At 38.2% G+C, this 26,521-nt stretch overlaps 1 protein-coding gene across 2 annotated transcripts in view; it reads left to right on the plus strand.

Moving 5' to 3' along the window:
• The window catches only part of ZNF385D (zinc finger protein 385D), a 672,940-nt gene that overhangs the window by 376,018 nt on the left and 270,401 nt on the right, over nt 1-26,521 (plus strand). Inside the window, exon 1 of one of the 2 annotated variants that reach the window (XM_004692286.2) lies at nt 23,203-23,628. The exons of the other annotated variant lie outside the window; for it this stretch is intronic. Coding sequence (XP_004692343.1) covers nt 23,607-23,628 — 22 coding nt within the window. The 5' untranslated portion in view covers nt 23,203-23,606. Of the gene's footprint in view, nt 1-23,202; nt 23,629-26,521 lie in introns of those variants that run through there. 2 annotated transcript variants of the gene reach the window in all.

Raw genomic sequence — 26,521 nt, forward strand, 5'->3', positions numbered from 1 at the left:
ATAGGATCTGGTCCTCATATAGTAATGTTCCAGACTACGTGCCAGATGGTGATTTTGTTTTATTAAAATAGTCTTTTCATGACAATATTTTTCCTTGAGTGTGCTGACTGTTTATAAAACACTTCACCACAAGAGGCTTATTGATTTTGGTAAAACTGAACCATAACACGATCTGAAGAGAGGGTAGATTTGGAATTTTAAAATTTATCGTAATGAAATTATAAAATAAATAGAATCCTCTTTTCTGTTGTGATTAGCAGAGATGATCTAAAGATGGGGGCTGTGATATGTCTGCCTCTCTTGAGACAAGTAAACATATATTTTGTTCTGATTGTAGATTTTGTTTTTCATAAGTCATGCCCTGAATCAGAATGGTCTGCCTGTACCTTTCAAGAGCAGTTAGAGAGTGTTTGCCTGATTGACTATGGAGGGCTTCAAGGTTTGGATTACCCTTGCAAGATGAGTGGGAATGGAAAGGCTTGTTGTCTCTGAACTCAACCAGCCTCCCCTTTGGCTCAGGCTCTTTGTGTCTCTGTGGATATGGAAAGGACCCAGTAGTTGGGAGGAGCTTTGAAAATAATAGTTCTGTCTCTCAAAGAAGGAAAAGTGTAATGAGAAGTATCTTCTACAAGCCAAGAAATAGAAATACCTCCGATGGCGGGCACATCTCGGGAGCTTTAAACAAGCACCTAAGAAAATGGGGCATCACTCTCTCAGAAGCAAGGGACACTGTTTCACTTTCTTCCTAACTAAGGAGGTTTTTAAGTTAAAATAATGTGGTTAAAACTTATAAGGATATTAGGTTAGCTTCTTATTGCTGTCAACAAACCAGAACTTATTGACTTAGAAAAACAACGGTGGGCCCTCCCTGGTGGTGTAGAGTGTTAAAACACAGCACTGAGGCTGTGGGTAACCCCTGCAGCACTGAGTTCCATTTCTGGCCAGGGAGGTGATCTACATGACTGGCAGACCTCATCTGTCTTGCCTGCTGCTCCCCTGAGCAGTGTATTTCACTAGATCTGCCTGTTCTGCTCCCCGTTGTGTCTCTGGTGAATCCTCTAAGTGCCCCCCCTACCTCTGGACTGTACCCCAATTCTTATAATCATTAAAAAAAGACATATTTTTACTCTAAGACACAGGTTATTCTAACCCTGCTTATCAGCCAGGGTTCATATGATTTGGGTTTGGCTCAGCGAGGTGGGCTTGCTTCAGGCTGTGGTTGTGAGGCCCTTCTTGATTCTCATTGCAGGATTTAAGTCCACTGGGCGGTCTTTGCTCCACATGTTTCTTATTCTCCTTGAACTAGCAGGCTGGCCAGAGAAGATTTCATTTCATAGCGATACCAGAGACATAAGACAGCCTTGCTCAAGTATGGCACACTGCGCACTTCATTCCTTCTATGAATCAAATTTGGCTACAAAGCCAAGCCCCAAATAAGTCAGGGGTTGAAATTTAATATAACTACTAAAGGGAGGAACTGCTTGGTTACATGGCAGAGGGCATGGGGGAACCCGTGAAAAATTTTGAAGTCATGATGCAATCTGTGATGGCAGAGTTGTTTGAACCATTTCATAAATGTCATCTGTACTTTGGTGTGGTGACCCATCAAGTTTCAAATGATCCCTCTTACTGATTATCTTGAAAACCATTCTTCTGAATAGAGATTACTCTCTATTCAGCACCTGGTTAAAATTTGCCTACTTCTATGCAGCTGGGATAGCCACAGGGATTGTCCATCTTCCTGTATCATCCTGCCCCAGCCAGGGTAAAGAGCGAGGCATTTGGGGAGAATGTGACTAAGAGGTGCGATTGTGCAAATATTTATTTAAAAAAAAAAAAAGTAAACTCAAGCCAATATGATGAAAATGAGTCCCTGACAAAGATCTAAAAAGGGCTTGGCATCAGAGTGGATTTATCAAAATGCAAATATTTTAAACAAAACAGGACATTGAAATTGCATACAGAAACTATTCGCTCAAAGCCTACTGGGGACGTTTTCTAGTTTACATAATGTAATTAAATTCAAGCCTGATGAATTCAAATGTATCCCAAAGACACTATTGGCAACATGATCCCTTGTGGTGAAAAGGCTGAGGAAGTGGCATGTTTGGGGGCCAAGGGAGAATTAGAAAATCCTATCTAAAACTCACAGCATTTGTAAGGAGTCCTCTGTGGCACCACTCACAGCCATGAGAAGGGGAGTGGGAGCATTTCCGAGTCCAGCCTGACTCACTCTGAAATCCAATGCATCCGTGGACAGTCTGCCGGAAGGGCTAGCAAAAGTGCCTTTATGTGGGGTTAAGGGGACTTGAGGGATAATGTTTCTCTTTACTTTGTATAATTATGATTTGTAAACATCACTTTCATAGTCTAGCACAATTTTTCAATTTATGGTTATTGCTGATGTTCCATTTAGAAATTATATTTCCAGAAGCTCAAATAAAGATTATTATTTCAGTTACCTCTAAATTACATCAAACTCCTTAGGTAAGGTAAAGCTCTAAATATCAATTAGAAAAATGAGCAAGGGCTATGAAGAGAAATTCACTTACATGCACACAATTTCTTTTATAAAGAAAACATTAGCCTATCTTAATGAAAGTAAAATAAATGCAACTAGCAATGAAAACCCAGTTATGGCTTATGAAATGGTATATACACACACAAACAGATACACACATACTTTTTTTTTATAATGACAACTTTTTGTTGGTGATGGTGAAGTGAAAATAAACACTCTTATACAGTTCAGATATAATTGTAAATTGGTAGTATAGGTTTGAAGACACAATTGAACACTGTGTGTCAAAATTCTTTGCAGCACTTTTACACTTGAATCTAGTAATTAATTTTCTAGGTTCTAGAACTTAAAGGAAGCAATGAACAATAAGCACCGACCCTAATGGAAGAGAATATCCTTGCCATTCCATTTATAAGAAATAAAAACTTGAAACCTCTCTAAATTCCCCAAAATAGAACTATGCTTCTATACATATGGTACACTCATAACAGAGAATCTTACACAACAGTTAAGATTATGTTTTACAGAATTTTAATGAAAGGGGGAGGATGTTGATAATATAAAGTAAATTAAATTTTAGAATATAGGGACATACTAAAAAAAAATTACTATGTAATCCAATAAGTCAGCACTAATACAAGGTATGCAATTGTCTAATTAAAATGAAATATTATTAATATTTTGGTATGGGATTATAAATAATTATTTTCTTCTTTACTTTTAAATTAGGTTTTTAAATTTTTAGTATAAGCATATGATAATTCTATAACTTATTAAAAGTGCTGTTTTACAGAGTGGGCTCTAGAAAGCATTTTCTATGTTTAGCTTATATAATTCAAAAATGTATTCTAGAATCACATAAGTGATTTTGTTTTAGGTCGGTAAAAATGATTATTTCCTTTAATTTCTGAGGCACTTTGTGTGCTTTGGTGGTGGGTGTGGTATGGTGGTGCCTGAGAAGCCAGTCCCCTGACCATAGATAGTATCTTTTTTTTTTTTTTTACTATCTATTTACTTATGTATGCAAGAACATGGGATCATGTGGCCGATAATGTCTTTGGGTGCATGGGCAGTGAGAGGATTCACCAGAGACAGAGTGGGGAACAGAACAGGCAGATGGATGAAGTACACTGCTGAGGGGAGTAGCGGGCGAGACAGGAGAGGTCTGCTGTGCCCTGTGGGTCACCCCGCTGGCCAGGAATCCAACTCTTGCTGTAGCGACTGCAAATTGCTTCATAGTTCTGCACTTTAAGCCACTGCACCACCAGGGAGGGCCCATATATATGGTGCTGTTAAGTTTACCTCAATCCATATTTTTAATTTGTAGGGACAGGAAAGTAACAAACACTTGCAGGATGAAAAGATGCACTGCTAACCAAAATAATATGATGACACCATCAAACACTTCAATTTGGAAATCAGATAACATACAGGGTCTGAGCAAGCTTAATGTCAAATAACTACAAATAGATTCACTAAAAGTAAAACACTTTGAGATAATAGAGTCATGAGATCACTTTCCATTTCCCTATCTCATCCCACCTCACTTTCATTAGTAAGGGGAAGCTAGTTTTTCACTCCTCTGACCTTCACGTGTCCTTGTGTAGCAGCAGATGTCACAGGTGCCAACAATGAAAGCTCTAATCTTATTTTAGGAAAAAGTTTTTTTGCCTGTAATCACTATGCAAAGGTGCATGAACTAATTAAAAAAAAAAAAACACAAGGGGAAAAAATATGCAAAATCTGTCCCTCAACTAGAGAAACTTACTCCACTTTCGATTCCACTTTCTATGAATACTGTCCACTTTTGACAATTTCCTGCTTGTTGAATCGCCCCTTAATGATAGAGCTGTCTTGCACGCCCTTGCAGGAGCTGTTTGTGCACTTCCCTTCAAAGCAATGTTTGCTATATTTATACCAGGAAATCGGTGTACTGGTCAGAGTATTTAACCCACGGGAATTAGCAAATGATACAAATCAGGTCTTTGTTTCCCTGGCCTTTCTACGTCAGATCCTTAGCTCAACTGCATGTCGTTTCAATTTCTTTTTCTTTAGACGTGACACAGATCTTATCCAAATCTGTTCATTTTCCCATTCAACTGGAGATCTTCCCAGTACTCCAGGGCCTGCCTAAGTGGCAGGCACTGGTCTTGAACCGTATTCTTCATTGTGTCTATGACTCTGGCAACCTCTCCACAAGCCATAATCATCTCTCCAGTGAGACAACACAACCTCTTCAGTATCTCTCAAGTCAATCCGTTCCTCTCCATTTTTCTATATATATCATAGCCTTTCTGGCAGTTATTTTTTTAACTGCTCATGGGCTTTTTGGTACCATGAGTTGGTATTCTCCACTTGCTGCTTCTCTGGGTTTTCTACTTGTCTCTTTGTTTTGAGCTCCATTTTTAATAAACTTATTTCAGGGATGAAAAGACTACAGAAACCCTAAGTTGCCAGCAATGAAAGAACAAGACAGTAAATGTATTTTTAATATTAATATAACACTTTAAAATTATAGAAATTAGTGTTATATCATTAGGATGATTGATAATAATGATGATAGTGGCCATTTATTACACATTCACATGAGTCAGCTGTTCAAAACCACAAAACTCAGGAGAGATCATCATCTCAGTTTTACAGATGAGGAAATGGAATCTCAAAAAGGTTAAAGTAAATTTTATGGGGTCACACAGCTGCTGAGTGGCAATACTTGGATTCCATCCTAGGTCAGTGCTATTCTAAACCCATGCTTACTAAAGCATTCTGACTTGTCATAATTCCCAAGGGGCCCATTGTTCCTGATGTTGTAACCATCTTGATTCAAGTCTCTAAGAACTTTGAAGATTCATTTTGATTTTTTTCAGTTTTCTGACCATAGTGAACCAACTTACAATATTATATTTACGCAACCTACTTCATGTATGTGTTTTCTTTGTCCAGTTCTTGCTCTTTTTTGAGGATGATTTACATTTACTAAAAAAATAAAGTTTTTAGGTTTAAAGATTTTTTTTGTTTAGCAAATGTACCCATCTAAATACACCATATATATATATATATATATATATATATATACACACATACATATATGTATATATGTATATATATGTACATATATAAAGAATATTATATATTATGTATATATTATATATGATATCTGTAGATATAGCTATAGAGAAAGACTTTTTTCCAACTGATTGCTGTAAAATCAAGTTTGGGAATAAAATACTTTTATGACTCTTGTTAAATATCTATAAGTGAGTGTGTGAAGCTTGGCAATATCTGTTCAGCATTGTCCAGGTGATATAGCTCTTAGGACATATGATTTTTTTTTTTTCCCTGAGGCCCATTCCATGGCTTGGAAAAACCCATAAAACCAGTTAAGTCTTTCTTTCTCTCTTTGCTCTGATGTTTACTATTCAGATTAACTGACATTTTAAAAAGGAGAAAGTCTTATGTAGAGAATAGTGACATATTCGTCTTTGGAAAAATAACTTCTTTCTTAATGTAATGCATTTTTATTTGGGTATAAAGAAAGTAAAACACAACAAAACAAATTTTCATGGAAAAGTTCCATCCTGAAATATTTATTTGCTGTATTTCTCATAGATCCATCAGAAAATATACAAACTCCTGTTACTTGGCCAATAGTGACAGTTTTGCATTCATTTATTTACTCCTACAGACAAACATCTATTGAAAGATCAGTATATACCATACAATGTTATGAGTGACAGGAGTATATATATATATATATATGCATAAGATAAATACAGAGACAAGAACTCTGTCCTTTTTAGTCCTCTTCTCTGTCTTTCTCACTTTTTCACACTGCAGTCCAACACTTTCCTCACTTACCATCCATCCATCCATCCATCCATCCATCCATCCATCCATCCATCCATCCATCCATGCACCCACATATCTATCCATCCATGCAACAAGCTGCCGGTTTGTGTTGGGTATTTGGAGTGAATCACACAGATGCAGAGGTGAATTCTCCATGTCATCTGATTTTAGGCATCACATAGTCTTGTAAATCAACAGGCAAGAGTTGAGGCAATTGTAACAAATGTATTATTGCTAAGGAGAATGTGCTACTTAAGCATGTGAGAGGTTTATCAGCAGTCATGAAGTGCTCTGGGAGAAATGGTGTCTAAACTTGGAAGTAAAGAATGTGTGAAATTTGTTAGACACAAAAGGAAGTTGAACCAAAAGGGAAATGCATTTTGTAAGACAATTATGCAAACCTAAGAAACGCAAGGAGATTCAGTCTGTGTAAAGGAAGCTGTCTCACACCATCCCTATATTCCTTTAAGAACTGTGATTTCTGGGCTCTCCCTGGTAGCACAACAGGTTAAAGCATCACATTATGAAGCTCTCCAAAGCCAGTGCAGCATGAGTTCGATCCCCGGCCAGAGAGCTTACCCACATGGCACAGCAAACCTCTCCTGACCTGCCCACTGCTCCCCTCAGCAGTGTACTTCGTTGATCTGCCTGTTCTGCTCCCCACTCTGTCTCTGGTGAATCCTTCCACCCAACATCTCTGGCCTGTATCCCAGTTCTGTAAATATAAGAGTATGTGTGTGTGTGTGTGTGTGTATGTATATGTATATATGTATATATTCTTTATATATATATATATTCTTTATATATTATATATATATATATATATATATATATACATATACATATAAAGAACTGTGATCTGTGATTTCTATAGGACTCTCAACTGATATGTGCTACAAAAATCTATTTCAGTTTGGACTTAGACAGAAGTTGCTGGAGGGTGCATGTGTGTGGTTGGGAGAGTGTTTTTACACACATTCTTCAACCACTTTTCATGAGCGAAAAGAAAAGATTGAATTTGAAAAGACTTTATATTTGATAGTTACATTAAATATAGTCATTGAGTCCACAGCTTGAATCAAGTATTGGATTAGGTAAGATTTATACTAATGGAACTTCATCTGGCTGTCCTCTTTACCCAGAGCCACAAATCCTTTCAAGTACATTGGTTCAACTACAAACGATTTTTCTAGTAAATACAATTTTAACTATGTGTCCTTCATTTCAAAGATCTTCTACCATTTTATCCTGCCTTGTAACTCATTAGATCCTTTCATTCTCCTTGTACTCCATTTAATAAAGCTTCTTTTAAATTTCATTTTTTCTAGCTTATTCTTCTTTTCATTAGTATTTATTTCTCTGTTATCCTTTTACCCTATACATATTTTCTTTAGACGTTTAATAACATTTTCTTGATTCTCCTGTAAGTGCTACCCTGAAATTTGCATTTTATAGTAGTAACATAGTATTTCAAAATAGTTTGAATTACCAGAAAATTGGATAAAGAAGAGATTCAGTGAATCATTGGGATTCATTGTCATGCTTAGCTAAAACACAAAATTAACTCTTAAAAATTGTGCTGATGATGGTTAATACATGGGCCAAATTAATGTGTTCAAACACTTCACTCAGCATGTCTTGTTCCCGTAACATATAGGAAGTCATATGGTAAATGGAAAAAATAAATAAATTAAAAAAAGCAATGCTTTTCTTTAACCTCACAAAAGGAGAGGTTTGATGATCAGAACCAACAATGATAAATACATAAAGAATACAAATTCTGTGTCAGCACAATGAGTGAAAACCTTAATTCTCATTGCTTGGCATGTGGCTTCACAAGATGTAAGTGGGGAATTATAGTGGGACAAGAATAGGTCTTTGATATGGAGAATTGGAGACCTCTATTTGTTGCTTGTGATTAGCATAATCCTGCAACTACTCTTAGTTCTCTTCCTGAATATCCTGGACTCCCCCCAACATGATTGACTTCTTATTTCCTGATTTATCATATGCCCCTTCTTCACAATGCTGCCATCTTGTGTTCTCTTGTATTCAAAAGACTAGTAGGTAACACCTGACTAGTAGGTAACTCCTAGTGTCAGTCTGCTGAATCTCTTCCTATTATTTAAAGTGTAATAAGCGATAATACTATGGAAAAGTAGAGACCTATGCTGCCTCAGGGGAACATCAGACTATTGGAAAGTTGTTTTGAATAACCACAGCCCGCCTGTAAGAATATGTGTCTCTCTCTGTTTATCTTCCAGTGTGCACCCTCTTTCTGTATCTTTGCCTCTTCCCCTCTTTGTCATTCTATGCTTATCAGTCTGACACATGAATCTATGACCTGAGTTCATGTGACTCTTGGTTCCAAGGTCATCACCGATTGACAGGTTCTTCTTTTTCATACTTGATGTTTGCCAGAACAAACATGATTGTCTCAGTTCATCTTTCAACTTAGGCCATACAAGGCATATGTCTTAGAAAATTCTATTCAGAGACTACCCTAACCAAATCAGTCATGTCTAGGGTAAGTAATTCCTGCATATTTCATATAGAAAAGGAATTTCCCCAGAGAAGAGTCTGGCTTGGCATTCACCCTGAAATATAGCAGAGTTCCCTTTTTATCTCAAAAGATCGATGCCTTACTTAGATTTCTAGGAAAGTAAGACGGTGAAATCTCACTTACTGACATAACATATATATATAGTGAGTGAGGGCTTTACATCATATGTAACCTTTTGAAATAGCTGTTTTTACCTTTTCTGAAATAGATGCAATAACCAGCTTATTTTTGTGATAATATCATTGAGATTAAATAGACACTGATTTTTGAGACTTTAAAGAGAAACAAAACAAAAAACAAGACAGTTCTGACCACTATAAATATCTTAGACTTTATCTGCTTAAAGTAGCTATGGGTAGAGGCAGTTTTAGAATTCACTACATTGCTTGAGTATCATAAAAAAAAAAAAAAGGCCACTATACTGTGACAAAAGTTATCTAGGAAATGTGTAGTTAGGAGAGAAGTGGACAATTAAAAAAATGGGTTTGGTGAGTGAGTCAATAAATATAAAATGATAGAAAACTTACTGTATTTGCTTCAAAGTGGCATTTTCCCCATTTTTTTCATTAAATATATATGTGGTATATTTTGCTAATATATGTGTGCAATATGAAGATACAAAACCAAGTGTACTGACTCCATCCATCCTTTGAAGTCTAATCTGCGTAAATTGTCAATCAGTTGTTTTCATTCCTACAGTTAATGTTGCACTCTCCTGAGATCTTACACACACACACACACACATTATATACTTATACGTATATATACACACAGTAATATATATATGATACACTAATATATATACATATATACACATACATGCACATATATATGCATATATATGCACGCACACACACACACACACACACACACACACACACACATATATATATATATATACCTTGAAATTGGTTGAATTGGTGGAATTGGTGATTCCCAACTAAGCAAACCCAACCAACAATGCAAAACATTTTTTTTTTCCTGCTGCTTGATTGGATGGCATGGAAATCTGCCAAGGAAAGCTACCCTTGATTAGAGTACCATTTACAGCATTCCTGCAGATGTTTATCTCAAAGTCACATGGTGATATGAGAACTTTATACACACAAAATACTTCACAGTTAACTATTCTAGTACCTTCTGAGTCTATAATCATGTAGTAATCACCTTCCTCATCAAATTCATTATTTTCCAAATAATGTTGCAGTTTCATTATTAGCCGCAAGCTCTGTCTTACATCATTCTTACCACTTTCCTCTGCCTCTCCATCTTGAACATCTTAGATCTTGCCCCCATATTGCATGATATTAACTATACCTGGAACCCTTCCCCTATTCTTATCTGACCAGTTCCAAATTATCCTCACTGTTTAACTTAAATGTCACATTTTCGAAAGTTCTTCAACTCTTCTGACTGTCCACATTTTCCTCCCCTTTCTACCCACCTCAACAGATTATTGTTTTGTTCTATCTTTCATTGTAATCCTCTTTTCTTTTTTCTGGAGAATGTAAGCTTCATGAATCCAAAAGCATTATCTATCTTAATCACTTCCTTATTCCTGGTCCGAAGTGCAGTGCTTGATTAACTGTAGCTCACTGAATAGTTGTTAAATTAGTGAATGAGTGAAAAAAAAATTATCACCACTAGATTATATATTGGAATTGAAAATAAGTGAGAAGCCACTTGATTTTATTCTACATTCCAAGGGACTTGTAGTCAGAGGTTAAAAAGGACTTACTGACAATAATCTCTTTAGGGAAATATTTTCTCACCTAACTTATGTTGTAGATTTTTCAGGTGAAGTATTTTTTCCTGAAAGAATAATCTGGTTACTTAACTAAAGCAATATGATTTAAAAGGATACATGTTATATCTTATAAACACTAAAAAATATGGTGATTTACTTAGCTTGAAAGTATTTCCCCAGAAGCTTTGTACTTCAAAATGATGGAAATTCCTTAAGAATAATAAAATTTTTGCAGGCTCAAATTAATTTGGGTCTTTTCTCCTTTAGTTTTCTTCTTGAAGGTGAAAACTTTTCACTACATAGCAACAACCCCTTGAGAGAATTTTTGTTGTTTTTTTCAAAGTAATGACACCTTAAAGAAAAGATAAAATGCTGAGTGATTACCTTTGTTGAAGAGAATGAGGAGAGCATCATGATTGACTATCTGCTGTCAGACCTGACAGCTTGGTGCCATCGCTGTTACTCACACAGATACACAGACCAAGGCTTTCATTTAAATTCTGGGTCTTCCTTTCCTCACATTAATTCCAAAATCAAGTCTGTGGAGAAATGCTGGAGGATTTCATCCTAAATTATCCAAAAATTTCACAGGCTTCCTCAGTGGTAGACATGTTCTCATTTGGGGGAAATTAGTTTTGCTGTCTGTTGGTACTTGGGTCTAAAATTTATACCACCAAACATTTGTTTAATAACTATTTAATGACAGTATCATAGGGTGGGTTCTTGAGGAAATGGATTTGGATGAAAGTTAGCATGGAGACTGTGTATTAGGTAGAGCTCTGGATTGGCGCATGGAACTTGGAACAGAGAAGAGGAATTGGAAGGGGAAGAAATTCAGCTGTGATGTTGATCTCAAGACAGGTTTGAATGTTCGAGAGCTGGAATGGCCAACTTGGAAAAGTTATCCCAAGTTGCTTGTTTCCCCAAAGGTAATTGGATATGACCCATCATGATGTGGGAAACCTTGCAGCCCCTACCAGTAGAGAGATAACGCCTAAAGAGTCCAGCAGTTGAAAGCCAGATTTCTTCAGCACTTCTTCAGAAGCCAAGCAACAAGTCTATCACTTTAAGGAATTCTGGTGATGCAGCGTAGATGGGCACCATACAAATTTTATTGTCATACAAGTGACAATAAAATAAATGAGACATATTAATGTTGCCAAATGAGATTTCACATTATAAATAGGGGAATACCTAGTAAGATTTGAAGGATAAAGAGCTTTGCCCTGGAGGCATAAGCAAAGTAGTCACTAGTTATGACTGTGACAATCACAGAAAAGCCTCATAGCAAGCGCATGCTTGATGGTCATCAAGTAATGACTCAGTCATCAAATTGTGTGGTGCTTCATGCATTCTTAATTTTAAAAGTTTTATTATGCACTCTACCAAATCTACCACTGCATGAGTAACAATTAAGACTGTAATTTTTGTATGTTGTAATGTTTCATCAAATGAATCACTTCTATAAGTCAAACCACCACAACAAAAAAAAAATCAGAAACAAACAAAAAATACTTAAAACAATCAGAAACCAACACATTTCAATAGGTTAAGGAGGAGAGTGGAAGTACCTGGTAGGCTGAGGGGAATTTTTTGATATCAGACAGAGAGAAATTCACTTTGGTGTATGAATGATACATGTTTGGTGGTGCAGTAGGAAGACAAGTGTATAGTTAAGTGTGGAAGGGAAGACCAGATAGAACAGCTCAATATGGTAGCAGATTCTTGAATAAAATTCTGAAGCTACCAGAAAATGTAAAAAAATAAAGGAAAGAAGTATTCTCTCTCTCTTTTTTTTTAAAGATTTATTTATTTATTCATGCAGAACTGGGGTACAGGCCAGAGATGCGGAGGGTGAAAGGATTCACCAGGGGCAAAGTGGGGAGCAGAACAGGCCGATTGACAAAGTACACTGCTGAGGGGAGCAGCGGGCGGGTCAGGAGAGGTCTGCCTCACCATGTGGATCTCCTCCGGGGCAGGTGGAGATCGAACTCATGAGGAAGTGGCTTAATCTTTTTAGTGCTGTGCTTTAACCTGCTGCGCCACCAGGGAGGGCGAGACATATTCTCTTTTAATCATAATTTTAAACTACTATACATTGCTTCAACTTGCAGTTACATGAAAGTTTTTCTAAAGTGGGTGTTGTTTCAATCATGGAAAAGAAAAATGAGGAGAACCTCCCAACACTGTGTGTTCAGTCCCTCTTGGCTCTATCAGTTGCAGTTAAGTAATAGTCTGGTCATGGTTGGCTCATACCTGTCAAACCTCTAAAGCCTGTAACAATCTCCATCAACATATACCTCACTGCCCCTTCACAGCTGTTTTCCTTCCTTCACCTGTCTCTAGGTGGTGGCCTTGGTGACCTTCACTCATTGCCTTGGCGTTTTGTCATGGATTAATAAACTAAGACACAAAGTGATACATACTCTCTTTGTTCCTTTTTATATATCTCAGTTTAGCACTTGACCCATTGTGCTAATGTTAATGATGCTGTATAGAAGTCTCATTGTTATAACTTGGCTATAAAGCTCTATGAGGCATTAGTTAATGGTGTCTGTTTCTAAATATCACCCTACACTGCATTTAAAACAAAAATATATGTTATTTCATATAGTTGCCAGAGGTCAGGCATTTGAAGTTGCTCAGTGGGGTGATTCTGACTTGGGGACTCTCAGACTCCATAGCCAGCATTTAGAACGTTGGACATGACTGTAGATATGTGAAGGTTTGACCCAAATAGAAGGATCCACTTTCAAGGTGGTCTGCTCATATATCTGGCAACTTGATCCTACTTGTTGGCTGGTAGTCTCATTCATTGCCATGTGTCCCTCTTCAACTCTTCAAAGGATGGTTTGAGTGTCCTCAAGACATGACAGCTGTCTTCCAGAATGTTTGATGCAAGAGCAAGACACAGAAGCCCCTTTGCCTTTTATGACCTAATTCGGAAAATATATGTGGTTCTTTCAACAATGTTCTATTGGACATGAAGGTTAGCCCTATTCAAAGTATGTGAGTACTAGAAAACAGAAATCCCTGGGAGCTATTTTGAAGGCTGTTTTCCACAAGTGAGGAAAGAGCCACATTTCTTTCTTACATTTGTTCATCAGAGCCCACGATATATATTCAGCTCCTACTGAATTATTTTTCTAATTCCTCATGTATCTCCCAAGGAGTTAAGTTTCCTACGGTTCACATGAGATAACATTTCATAAAATCACTCTTTTTTTTTTTCTCAGTAAATTTAACTATGGCTAATTTTGAGAAAAGAATACCAAAAAGAATGCATATGAGTAAAATCATACTTAATATAAGCAGTAACTCAATAATTTAAAAATATGACTTATAGAGGGATTTGTTCTAGCAGTTAAATTCAACTTTTATGTACTCTAACTACCACTGGTAGTGGTCAGTGAAACAAAAGTAGATTTCTAATGAGCTATATCCTCTCTATAGTCAATACATCCCTGGAAAAGCACTAATCATCAGTATTCCTGGTAAGAATATAAAAATAAATATGATCTTTCACTCCAAAGATATAATCTATGTATAGATTTTATGCAGTTTCTCAATTGAAGACAGATTATATATTTATATTTCCTGTGATTTTATAATCTTAAATATGAAACGTGTGGGTTACCTTCATATTAGAATAGCAGTGATAATGCCAGACTGCTTAAAAGCTCCATACCACAAAGGTGAGTTTTGTTTACCTTTGAAAAATGCTTTTCTAAGAAGCTGTGGGTAGCCATTTCCAATACAGAGAAGGCCACTTGATCAGATAGCAGCAAAACTAATGAAAAGCATCATGGAAGTGACAGCAAGATTAATTAAGTTCCTACGGTCGTATTCACGTGTGGCTGTGCAGAGTTCCTTTGGGTACTGCTGCAGTTAAATGGTATTCATGGTGACAAATACTGTAGATTTCCAGAACTGACATTTTGGAGTCAAGGGTAAAAATCACATTTCGTCATTTTACTTACTGAAATGATCAGAGAAAGGCCTTTAGGATTATTAGCATGTTTGAGCAATGCCAAGATTAAAATTGAAATATAATTAAAAGAATGTTGAGACTGTAATATTTTGCTTCCTATTTACACATTCCCTTTATGTATTTTAGACATTTTGACAGAAAAAGCAAAACAAATTCCCATCTTCTGTATTTGGCTGCAGGCACAGAATTATGCACACTTGGAAACACTTTCAATTACTTGGTGAATTCTTGCAACATTGGGACACCGTTGTACCATCTCTCAGCTCACGGTATATAGTTATTATCACAGTATATATAAAAATGGAATGTCCATGACCTAAAGCTCCAAATTTACTAGAGCTATACTCAATTTATCATGAAGGATCTTTTTTATTTTTTGAAGTAAAAGAAAAAATTCAATATGATGCTGTTTTCTTCTATTTTGTTTGTAAGCACATTCATTGTGGGTCTGGATGAGGAGAGGGCTGATTCTCAAATTGCTGCCCAAGAACCATAAATGAATTTTATTTTAAGAAAAATTGGAAACCTCTGGAGTGTATAAGATCTTTCAACCTGCTATACAAGATGTATTAACTCATGTTATTGTGTCACCAAATATCTTCAGAAGCATATTATTGCATTTCTGTCCTGGGAAATGCTTTGTGGCTCACTCATGTTTTCATTCAGCAAACACTTCTCACATTATCTGCCAAATAAAATTCAAGCTTTTTAACCTGGAATATGCCACATCCAATATGGGTTCTATGTGCTTTCCTCTCCAAACTACTTTGCATAAAAATATTTTATGAAACTTTATTTTTGGTACTCTAGTTTGTTCTTGGTCTTCTAGACCTAGAATTCACAATCCCAACTTTGTTTTATGACATTTGTCAACCATGTCTGAATTGTATAACTTTGGGTCATTGAAAATGATGCTTCAATTTGAACCCTTTCCGGAAGGCTTATAAGTTCAACAGAAACTACTATAACTTTATCTTTGGTAAGCTGTATTAAAAGTGTTGGTAAAAGATGAAATTACTTTTGGGCCCTCCCTGGTGGCGCAGCGGGTTAAAGCGCAGCATTGAGAATCGAAGGCCGCTTCCACATGAGTTCGATTCCCGCCTGCCCCGGAGGTGACCACATGGTGTGGCAGACCTCTCCTGACCCGCCCGCTGCTCCCCTCAGGAGTGTACTTCCTTGATCTGCCTGTTCTGTTCCCTGCTCTGTCTCTGGTGAAACCTCTCGCCGCCCCTGAGCCTCTGGCCTGTACTCCAGTTCTGTATGCACAAATAAATAAATCTTTAAAAAAAAAAAAAAGATGAAATTACTTTTTACCTTACATACATGCCCTTGATTAGCCAATTGACCTTTATTTTATACTACCTTTGTTTATACTTACATTTTTAGATATAAGTTTAGCTCCTTAAATAAGATACTCAATATTTTGAGGAACAAGGTAGTAGCTTGAACCCTAGTGTTGAACACCTTGACATTTTTCTCCTCCTCCACTGCCTCCTTCTCCTATGTCCCTCTTATCTTCTCTTTGTTTGTGATGGTGGTATTTATAAAGATTTCACTTTCTATGAATGAGGGCCAAACTATGTGTTCCAGAGCTACCAAATCTATGACATGGTGCTCGGTGATTTTCAGGGACAGTGTCTATATAGATATAAAACATGAGGCCAGAGTTGTCCTTATAAATATTAGCTAAAAATTTTAAACAACTTCTTCAGTGGCTTTGGAGAAGAAAGGAGGGGAACAGCAGAAAAATCATCAGAAAGCCTTGGAAAGGAAGTTTCTGTTTTATAAGAGTAGCAAGATTATTAATCAATCAAGGCAATTGCACTAATAAAAGCCACACAAAACAATAGTTAGGGGGATGGATGAGCTTTCTCTCAATTATACTCTGTCAGACTCTCTGTTCTTACTCTAATATTTGGCTTCCATGTTGACCTTCTGATCTGATCTGCCCACACAATTTCTGATCTGACTCTTGCCTGATGGTTGTTCCACCCTCTGGTTCCTAGCTGACAGCTTCCCAGAGATTTGGGATTTCTCATTCTTCCTTAATGCTATTCCTTTCATATCTTCTTGTCTATGTAATCCTGGGCCTTGTCTCCAATGACAGCAAAGGTTACTTCCCCCTAAATCATTGCCAATGTCTATGTTAATGTTTGTTCCAGTCTCTAATATGCCATGTCCTTGGCATGCCTTTTTCTATCTTCTGGGGATGAAAACATTCAATGAATTATAATTTGTGCAACTTTTTCTGTGGCTTCCAAGAACCTTCATTATTTTTGGGAAATATTGGTAGCTGGACAGTCATACAATGTGGATATTGTAATAGAATTATGCAAAGAATATTTGGGTCCTCACTAGAGGAAAACATAAAACATCTAGTAGTTCAGGAGGGGAAAATAACTATCTAGACAAATTTAATGGGATGAAAAAGGGCTTTTCCGTAAAATATAACTATTGTCAGTAAGATCAGGATAGAGTATTGTCTAGAGGTAGGAGACAGGTGACAAATTCACTCAACAATAATTCATTGCATGGATCCCATTGTTAGGCACTATTTGGCAAACCAGATAATATGTATAAACAAAGTAGACATGTCTCTGCTTTCATGTTATTCCTATTGGAAAGAAAGCAGCAATAACTGGTAAAAAGAGGGGAAGGGTGTTTTATGTGCTTGTGTCTGTATGAAAGAAGAGAGGAAGGAGGCTTTCTAAATTCTGCTGCATAAATGAAAATGTAGAATCCCTTTGAATGTTATATCCAGATAGACAGAAATTTCTATAATTGTGTTTATATGCCATCAACAGTTACAGTAGTATTTTTTTCACATGATCACCCAATAGCAATTTTATAAATGTATAAATCCAACTTTTAGGTATGAATTCTAAAAGGGTGCCCAATGGCACCACAAATATTGCAAGTAAGCCCCTGTTAAGTCACTATCAGAATAGCTAGGACCACACAAAGAAGGGATTTGGTGCATCTCTTTAAAATCAAGGAATTTTAGAGGGAAAGAAATTTATATTATAGTATTTTTAAAAATTTATTTTTTTTGAAATTTATCATCATAACATGCCACTCTTTTTTGCTATAGGCAATTAATTTTCCAGAGCAGAATCTCTAGGCATATTTCAGTGGAAGCACCAAGTAAGAATAAGGAGTAAAAATGATTTATGAGTTTGTAGTGGTATCTACACAATTTAAACAATTCTGATTACAACACAACATAGATAGGTTGAACTAGGCAGTTACTTATTTCTCCACTTACCAAACTGTTTTGACAGAGAGTGGTAATATATCAAACAAACAAAGTCAGATTTAAAATAAATAGCCTTCCATGAAATGTCAAGCATTCATCAACAAATATTCATTCAATAGACAACTTTTTTTTCAACACATATTCAGTCACCAAATACCTCACATAGCTGGCTTCTTGCTCTTGTAATGCCTGAGGGTTCAGTGTTGACTATTCTCTTTTCTACCTATACACCATGGCTATACCATCTGGTCTGGTGGGTTTAATTATAAACTATAAATTGGTGACTTCCAAATGTTAATAAGTCCAGATTGCTTCCCTGAACATCAGTCTATTATAATCAACTTGTGCCAGTTAATGGCAGTTCTTTTCTTTCAATTGTTCAACCTCCAAGTCTTGAATAACCCATTGTTCTCTTTCTCCCCCTCTTCCATCACCTACCAAACCTATCAGGAAATCTTCTTGACCTATTTTCACACACACACACACACACACACACACACACACACACACACACACACACACACACAATTCAACCACTTTTTACCTCTACTCACTGTCCCTACCCTGGTCTAAGCCAATTTGTCTTTCCTAGATTTTTCCCCATTGTTTGCTAATTATTTCACCAAGTCTGATCTTATTCCCTTTATTCCATTCTCCACACACCAGTCATAGTGAACCTGTTCAAATATGTCAAATCATGTTATTCCAAAGCATCTTATAGAATACAGAATAAAAGTAAAAATCCTTATGATAAGGCCTTGATCCTGTTTCACTGAATTAAGCTGCATATGATCTATTTTACTTCAACTCTTAATATGTTCTTTAGTACTTACGCTACAGAATTATCTCCCTGCTGCGCCTCAGGCATGACCCCCTTTCCCTTTGCACACTCCACAGTGTTCTTTCTCCAGAATGCTATATAGCACAAAGTAGCATTCAAAACATATTGAATTTATTAAATAGATATTTGATAAATTAATAGATAATGAATGCATTCATTCAATATTCACTTAGGTTATGGAGATTTAAAAAAAGAGCACTCTTTCATTTGAAAGACAAGTCAATGGAAATTTCCACACTGTAAGAATTAATGTTATATAAGAAAAAACAAAACAGAAACAGCTTCTCATTCAGTTATGTTGTAAAGAGTGTTCTCAGGAGACATTAGTCTTGAGGAGAAACCCAGAATGTGAATGAGAATTTTCAGGGGTCCAAGAGAAAATATAGTGTGCAGGGGAACTGTAGTCACACAAGAGGGTTGGATGGAGGGTGATGGCTAGCATATTCACAGAGAGAGAAAAAACCAGGAGCTTGTATGCAAGGACTCAGGCCCTAGCAGGTGAAACGAAGGCAGTGAGGTATACTGAGGTGCTGACTTGATCATATCTGTTTAAAAAATATATGGTAGATCTCAAATAGAGACTAGAGTAGATTCAGGCAAACCTTGGATTCAAGGACTTCAGATCAAATTTATTGCTACTCTGAAGGTGGCATGAAAGTAGACTGAACTAAAGCTCAGGGAGACGCAAGAGGAGGCATAAGTGTGCTGGGCTCTGCGAGGCAGGTTGAACTGCACCCAGCTCTAAGGACTTGAGAGGACTGGCAAGCTCATCCCAGCACTCCCACCCAGCATTTCGTGTGGCACGGATTTGGGAACAGCGGCTGCTAAGCATGGAAAGAATCAATTTGCGTAAATACTTCACATCAGACACGGTCAACCTTAAAAAACTGATGACAGGCATCTAGAAAAGTGTGGTTTTTACACACGCTATGGTTGTATTCGTTCACAAAAATTTATTGAGCAAAAACTCAATAAATGAGAAAGAACTGCAGATTCAAAGTGAACCACACACAAAAAAACTCTGCCCTCCTGGAGATTACATTCCATTGCAGAAAGATCAAAATGGGCAGCTGTCTGTCATAGTGTATACATGGTAAGAAGTGCTTGGGGAGATGAGGTTAGGAAGTGCTGGGGGAGGGACACAGGCCATCATCTGAAATGCTGAGAAGGGAGAGCAGGAACAACGGTTCTGCTCGACCTTTGATCTGAGTATGTGTGACTGAAGCAGGCAGCTATCTGGATACTCTCAGAGAGAAAATTCTCTTCTTGCTATGCCTTAACTCCAAATTCATGACTAGTTAAAGGGAGTCTTTTATTTTAATAGTGAAATTATTATGTATTTCTTATTCACCATAGCTCTGATGAAAAGCCTTTCCCAATCAAATCATGTCACTTGCATGTTCAAGAAAAAATTATATATATATAATATATATACACACATTATATATATATATATATGTGATACACACACACACACACACATATATATATACACATATACACACACATATGGTCATGATTACACAGGCTGAGATTATTTCATAATAAAACATTCTAATCTCTGTCTTGACTCTGGATGACTGGAGCTGCAAGTGCAGTGGGAAGCTCTCCCAGCTTATCAGAACTTCTAAGAGAGAGAATAAGGGCAGAGGTGAGAACCAATTCCTTTTCTAGAAGCTGCTGAGTCCTGTCCTTGTGGTGACATGAGGTGGCATTTCTCAGGCCCAGTGGGAATTCCCATGACCCCATGTTAAATCAGCAACAGCTGTGTCTTCATTTATATGTTGCTTTGTTTTAAAATAAAAAGAGCTTTATTTTCCTTTATAATACATACAAATATATTTATGTAAGACAATACAAAATTAAAAAATAATCTAGAGATAAGCATCCTTTGTATGTGAGGCCTGGACATTCCAGATAACCTTAACTGGAAGGGGTGGAATACACGGCTTTCAGTAGAGAGGACACCTTCTTTCTTGGTGGAACAGGTCACCTTTGTGTGACCTGTTGCGTGACCAGTGGCCTCTTGGGTGCTATATTCTTTCAGAAGCTTCCATTGCACTTCCAGATGTAATATTCAGAGTCAAGGCAGAGATTGGAATGTTTTATTTTGAAATACTCTCAGCCTGTATATTCATGATCATATGTGTATATATATATATAGATATATATACATACACACATATGATCATGAATTATATATATATATATATATACTTTTTTCCTTGAACATGCACGTGACATGATTTGATTGGGAAAGACATTTTATCGGAGGTATGGTGAATAAGAAATACATAATTTATTTCCTTGAGTAACGAAACCTGCTGGAGACTATGACATTAATTCAATATACTAACAGTAAAACAACTGCATCATTGAGGAAGTGACTTAACCTCTCTGAGTGCTAGGTAACATTAAAAAAAATCCAATGCCTGTATCTCAATTTGTGAGCAAGAAATGACATCAATGGACGCAACTTGTAACAGAAAAAGTTATGCTAATACATGGATGTGATCAATTTATTAAGATAGTGTTTACTTGTCTCAAATCTCTCGTTTACAATCTCGTTTACACTCTTGCTCTTTGAACTACAGGAATTGACAGGGACCAAAAGCTCTTAACTTTAAGCTACACTGCCCCCTACCCCATACAGGAGGTCAGGGCTACTGATGAGCTTCCAGAATAAGCTCAGCCACAGATGGTTATTTTGCCTGAGGAAAGGACCATTAATTGTACTTTTGGATGGTTTCCATCTGTCCAAAAGGAAAAACACTTATGTCTTTCCTTGTAACGTTCTTCATATTTGTAATGTAAAAAGGGTAACGTAAATATCCTTAACTATTTTCTTCCTCCAAATTGCTTCAAATGAGTAGTATTTCTGAAAGAATTTAGTCTGCTTTATCCCAAGATTGTGGTGCTCTGAATACATTTGTGTACCTACTCAAAGTCACAAATTCTTATAATAAATAATGAGAGGAGGAATTTCACCCTCTGCTCTTTCACAGGGAGGAACTAGGGGATCAACTTTTTTTTTTCCCCCATGATTGTGCAGCTATTACGCCCTCCAGCCCCTAGTTCCAACATGTATTCAATTCACCAACACCTACAGAATTGTGCAAGGACAGACCCTTGAATATTTTCACCTCAAAAATACAGACATATTTGCTAACCTGTCTTGTAAAGTTAAAAATATATCAATTGCTTTCCTCAATAGGCTAGTTCTTTGAACATCAGTTCTGAATTTCTTGAATTTTTATTTTTTTAAGATTTATTTATCTATGCATCCAGAGCTGGGGTGCAGGCCAGGGTGTGGGGGTGAGAGGATTCACCAGAAACAGAGTAGGGAGGAGACTGATAGAAGTACACTACTGAGGGGAGCAGTGGATAAGACAGGAGAGGGCTCCTGTGCCATGTGGGTCACCTCCCTGGCCAGAGAAAGAACTAAGCTGAAGTGCTGCCCTGGCTAGCTTGGAATGCTGCGCTTTAACCCATTGTGCCACCAGGGAGGGCTCTGCTTGGATTTCTGTAGATAGTTTGAAGGTTGAATAGTCCAGTAGGTTAGTTGGGTTCCATAGTGATAAGTTCTTAGGGAACTGAACTTGCTCGATGGATTTATTTCCCATGCTGAGCATTTAAGTATTAATCAGCACAGCTTTCAGGGATTTCTTTCTAACATCCTTTTCTGTGTAAGATAAGGACTGCAATTCATTAGACCATTGGAGGAGCCAGAGGCTTTGCTAAGCTTTGCCTTTCTTGACTGTTCATCTCAAATTTAATGGGAATGTGTGTGTGTGTGTGTGTGTGTGTGTGTGTTATTCTGGTGGCCAGATTTGAATTATGACCCAGTCCTGGTTGCCTTTCGGGTTAAAAGTCTCTCCCCTTCAGAGGTCAAAGATCATTGCAGCCTGGGAGGGGGCAAATGTGATCTTGTCATCTGGGAGGTGACTTATCACCCACTGTTTTCCTTTACATGTTTCCAGCAACCTAGCTCAGAAAATACTCAGAAATAAAGATAACTTCACCAACTGCCGGCTTTTGTTGATCTGACCATTTCTAAGTGAAAACCTCAATTACCCTCGGCCTGTCCCTCGAGTGCCTGTATTTCCTCTAGGTCTACACATCACACAGAACAGCAACCCTTCCAGCCCTCAGCAAAGCAACTGCAGGCACTCACAGGGTGCCACTTCTCTTCCCACCGCCTTCTTAACTTGGGAGGGGAGCTACATTTTGTGGAGAATGATGACATTTACGGGAGGGGGCGGGATAAAAGTGTGTCTAATTACATGTTCATGGCAGAACTCTCTTCACCTTGTCCCCTCCCGCCCGGCGGTGAATTTCCCCTGTGAGCTCCTGTGTGGCTCCATAGACCCTTCTCTCTTTAAGAGAACCTCCCGCGCCCCTCACTCCGCCCCCTCCCGGGTCTCTGGGCTCGCGAAAGCTTCCCGAGAGCCATGGTTGGTCCGGGCAGGCAATCGGAGCACCTCATGGAGCCGCCGCTCACCGGGGGTGGGGTGGGGTGGGGTGGGGGGGTCTGTTTGTAGTACTCTCAGTCCTGATGTCACAGGCGCGGCAAGGACATCGCAAGGAGTCGGATTACAGTAAGGATGGGCAGTGCAGCAGGCAGCCCGAGCGCACGCTCCAGCCGCCGGGGATCGTAGCCCGGGAAAGGCAGCCTGCAAGGCGCTCATCCCGCGGAGGAGGCACGCTCGGCGCTCACCGCGCTCCACGCCGGGAACGTTTCCACCGAATTGTAGCATGAAACGGCTCTGCTCTGCGCATCAGCCTTGGGTGCGAGCTGATGCTGAAGACGCCGCGGTGGGATTCCGGCTGTAGGATTAATGAGAAACATAATGTATTTTGGTGAGTGTGAACTCTGATGATGCAATTCTGGGGGTACCCAGCTCTTCATCTGTGCCGGCGAGCCCTGACAAAAATCTTGAAGCCGTGAGGATTTATTACATTTAACCCACCTCCCGGGAGCCGGTGCAAAAGCTTCCTTTGTGCTGCCTTTGGGGCTGTTGATTGGTCGTGGATGAGTTTAAGTTGGAAAAGATAAGAGACGGGGGTGGGGGTGGATAAACTTTGCCTTGATTTGTCTGCATGAAGTTGGCTTTTTGAGCTAGGTGAAGGAGGAATGGTGTGGCGTGGGAAGTCGTGAGCTAACTCAATGGAATGTAAAAGAAAGTTCCCATACTATTGAAGCTGGGGAAGCTTAGTCAATAGCCAGGTTTCATGAAGCATTTGCGTTTTTCCCTAATTCTGAGGGCGAAAGGAAAAATCTTTGGTGTGCCCTGGTGGAACAGCCCAGAACACTCCTCCATACCACCGCCAGTTCTCTTACTAGTTAGAACAGCCTAGCACGAAATGTGTATTATTTTAAACCCACAGAGATCTCGGAGCTGTGAAATATTCGTGCCGTTCATTGTGTGCCATGGTGGATTCCTCCCTAAGGTTTTCAGCTGAGCTGCCTACATTTTTAGAAAACATTTTGAGGATTAGGTCTGGGTGATCGAGGCGCCCAGCAAGCGTGCTAGGAGCTGTACATTTGCACGGGAACGTTGCAACTAACTGTTAGGAGAGAAAGCAGAGAGAGCCCCTGCGCTCAATGAGACGCATCCAAGGACTAGGACTGAAGACCTTTTCCTTCTCCCTGAAGTTATGCTTTCCTTGTGTAAGTTCCATCTCGTGTCACCACCTCAGGGCATCTATCTGATATTAAAAGGTTTGTGAGCCACTGGAGAGGGGCTAGGGGAGGATTCCAGGATGCAGCTTCTCTGACGGATTTCTTGGTTTGCTAGAAATATAAAACCTAGAGTCATTTTTTCTGCTTAAAGGGCATTTAGGTAAACTTGGGTTTGGGCAGTATTGGTTTCTTGGGAATTTATTTCTGGGTGTACTATTTGCTCTGTTTTGTTTTCTCGAACCTTTGAAACACATGTGAAAGTATGAAATGAACTCAAGTTGCAAAGGCTTTTAGTTGTCTTGACAGCAGTTTTTTTTTTTTTCTTCCCAATAATTTGTGTCATATTAGAAAAGAAGTCTTAAAATAACTAAAATTATCTGGGAAGCAACATTCTCATTTCATGTTCAAATTTACGCAGAATTCAGCGTCAAACGTCTTCTGAAGGATAGCAGAGGTGGTACATTTATTTATTGGCAAGTGTTTACCATGGTTTTTTTTTTTTATTTTTTTTTTAGGTAAATGGAAAAGCTCGTGAAGATAATACATCATAGGGATGAAATAAAAGTTTGGTCTCTAATGATATTTGAGGAACAGGAAGTAGATTGTAATTTTAGTTTTAACTTTCAGCTTCTTGCAACAATTCCTTATCTCTGTGATAAGGAGCTTTGCGGAGAACTGGTACAGTATAAAAGTACTGTGCAGAGGTCAGCCAGGGTGTATTGTATTCTCATGGGTCCACTGGAGAAATGTTCCCCGCTAGCTAGCTCATAGGATCTGTGGGCTAGTCAGGTCATCTTGTAAAGCACAGTGATTCACTGTGTAATGCAAGTTTTAATAGTACAGATGGAAATGTGATGTCCTACTTCAGACGAAACTATACTGGATTAAAGGCAGAGCTAAAGTTGCCCTGTGTCACGAGCATGCTTCAGTCTTACCATAATTCCAGCATGAGATATGTTTTTCTATTCCGGGAGGAAATCGTGTGTATTTAGGAATGCTGTTTTTTTCAGGTTCTGTTGTGCAGTCCCTGACTCAAGCAGTTAAACCTCCAGAATTCTGGGACCCCACCTGTCTTGAATAACTGTGTGGTGCACAAGCTAGGGCGAGAATAATTAAGCATTGCACTCTGGGCAGGTGAAAATCAGTAACATTCTTTTTGCAAACCTCTAAGACTTTGCATTTCGGTTTCTGTGTGTATGTGTAGGGAGTGGTGTGTGTGTGTGTGTGTGTATCCAAAATTTTAGCTATTTCGGGTAATTTTTGAAAACAATGCTTTCACTTTGCAATTTGGTTCCCCAATACTTTCTTCTTCATTTTTGAACTGCAGATGGTTGCTCAAGTCAGGGGAAAAGGGACAAAGGGAAATGAAGCTGCATTCTTGGGCTTTTCTGGTGATTTGTGGGAATTGAGTAGAAGTGTCAGAAGTCTTTTATTTGCGTCCCCAGCAGGGAGTGATGAAGAGCTTGGTGATGTTGTAATACCCAGTGCATTGATATGCAAGCAGGAGATTTACTTCCCTTATAAATAATCTAATTTGTCAGGGTTGTACAACCCTTCTTCAAATATAACTGAAAAATCGAATCATTGCCTGCACAGGCTGGCTGTGCCTTCCACCTCCTTCCCCTATGAGCTAGATGGGAGGACCTGTCCTTACCAAGCTGGAATCCATTGTGAGTGTGTTGTGCAAGTTGGCGGAGTAGGTACTATTTCCAGCTTTCAAGAATAGCTCATGTTTTGAGTGTGCTGTCTCAGACTTAGAAGACTAATGGACCCTTTTAATGACTTAAGCCTCACTCTTATCTCCTATTGAAATTTTAGTGCAGTGTTTTCGATAATTGTTCATTTGCACCTACTGCACAGTGATTTAAGAGTTTGCTGTTCAGTCACCGTGGATACTTTTGTTACTTATTCTATCGATCTTGCATTCATTACTTGGAGTTAAAAATAAGGTTCACATGGAAGAAAGAAAAGAGGAAAATCCCAGTCAGTAGCCTGATCAGGATTTACTGTAAAAGGAAGGGAAAATGATAAATACTTATGAAGTTACCCATTCCACCCCCATCAGTATTT

Source organism: Condylura cristata, unplaced genomic scaffold, assembly GCF_000260355.1.
Source record: "Condylura cristata isolate star-nosed mole 26May11 unplaced genomic scaffold, ConCri1.0 scaffold00033, whole genome shotgun sequence".
Classification (NCBI taxonomy): Eukaryota; Metazoa; Chordata; class Mammalia; order Eulipotyphla; family Talpidae; genus Condylura; species Condylura cristata.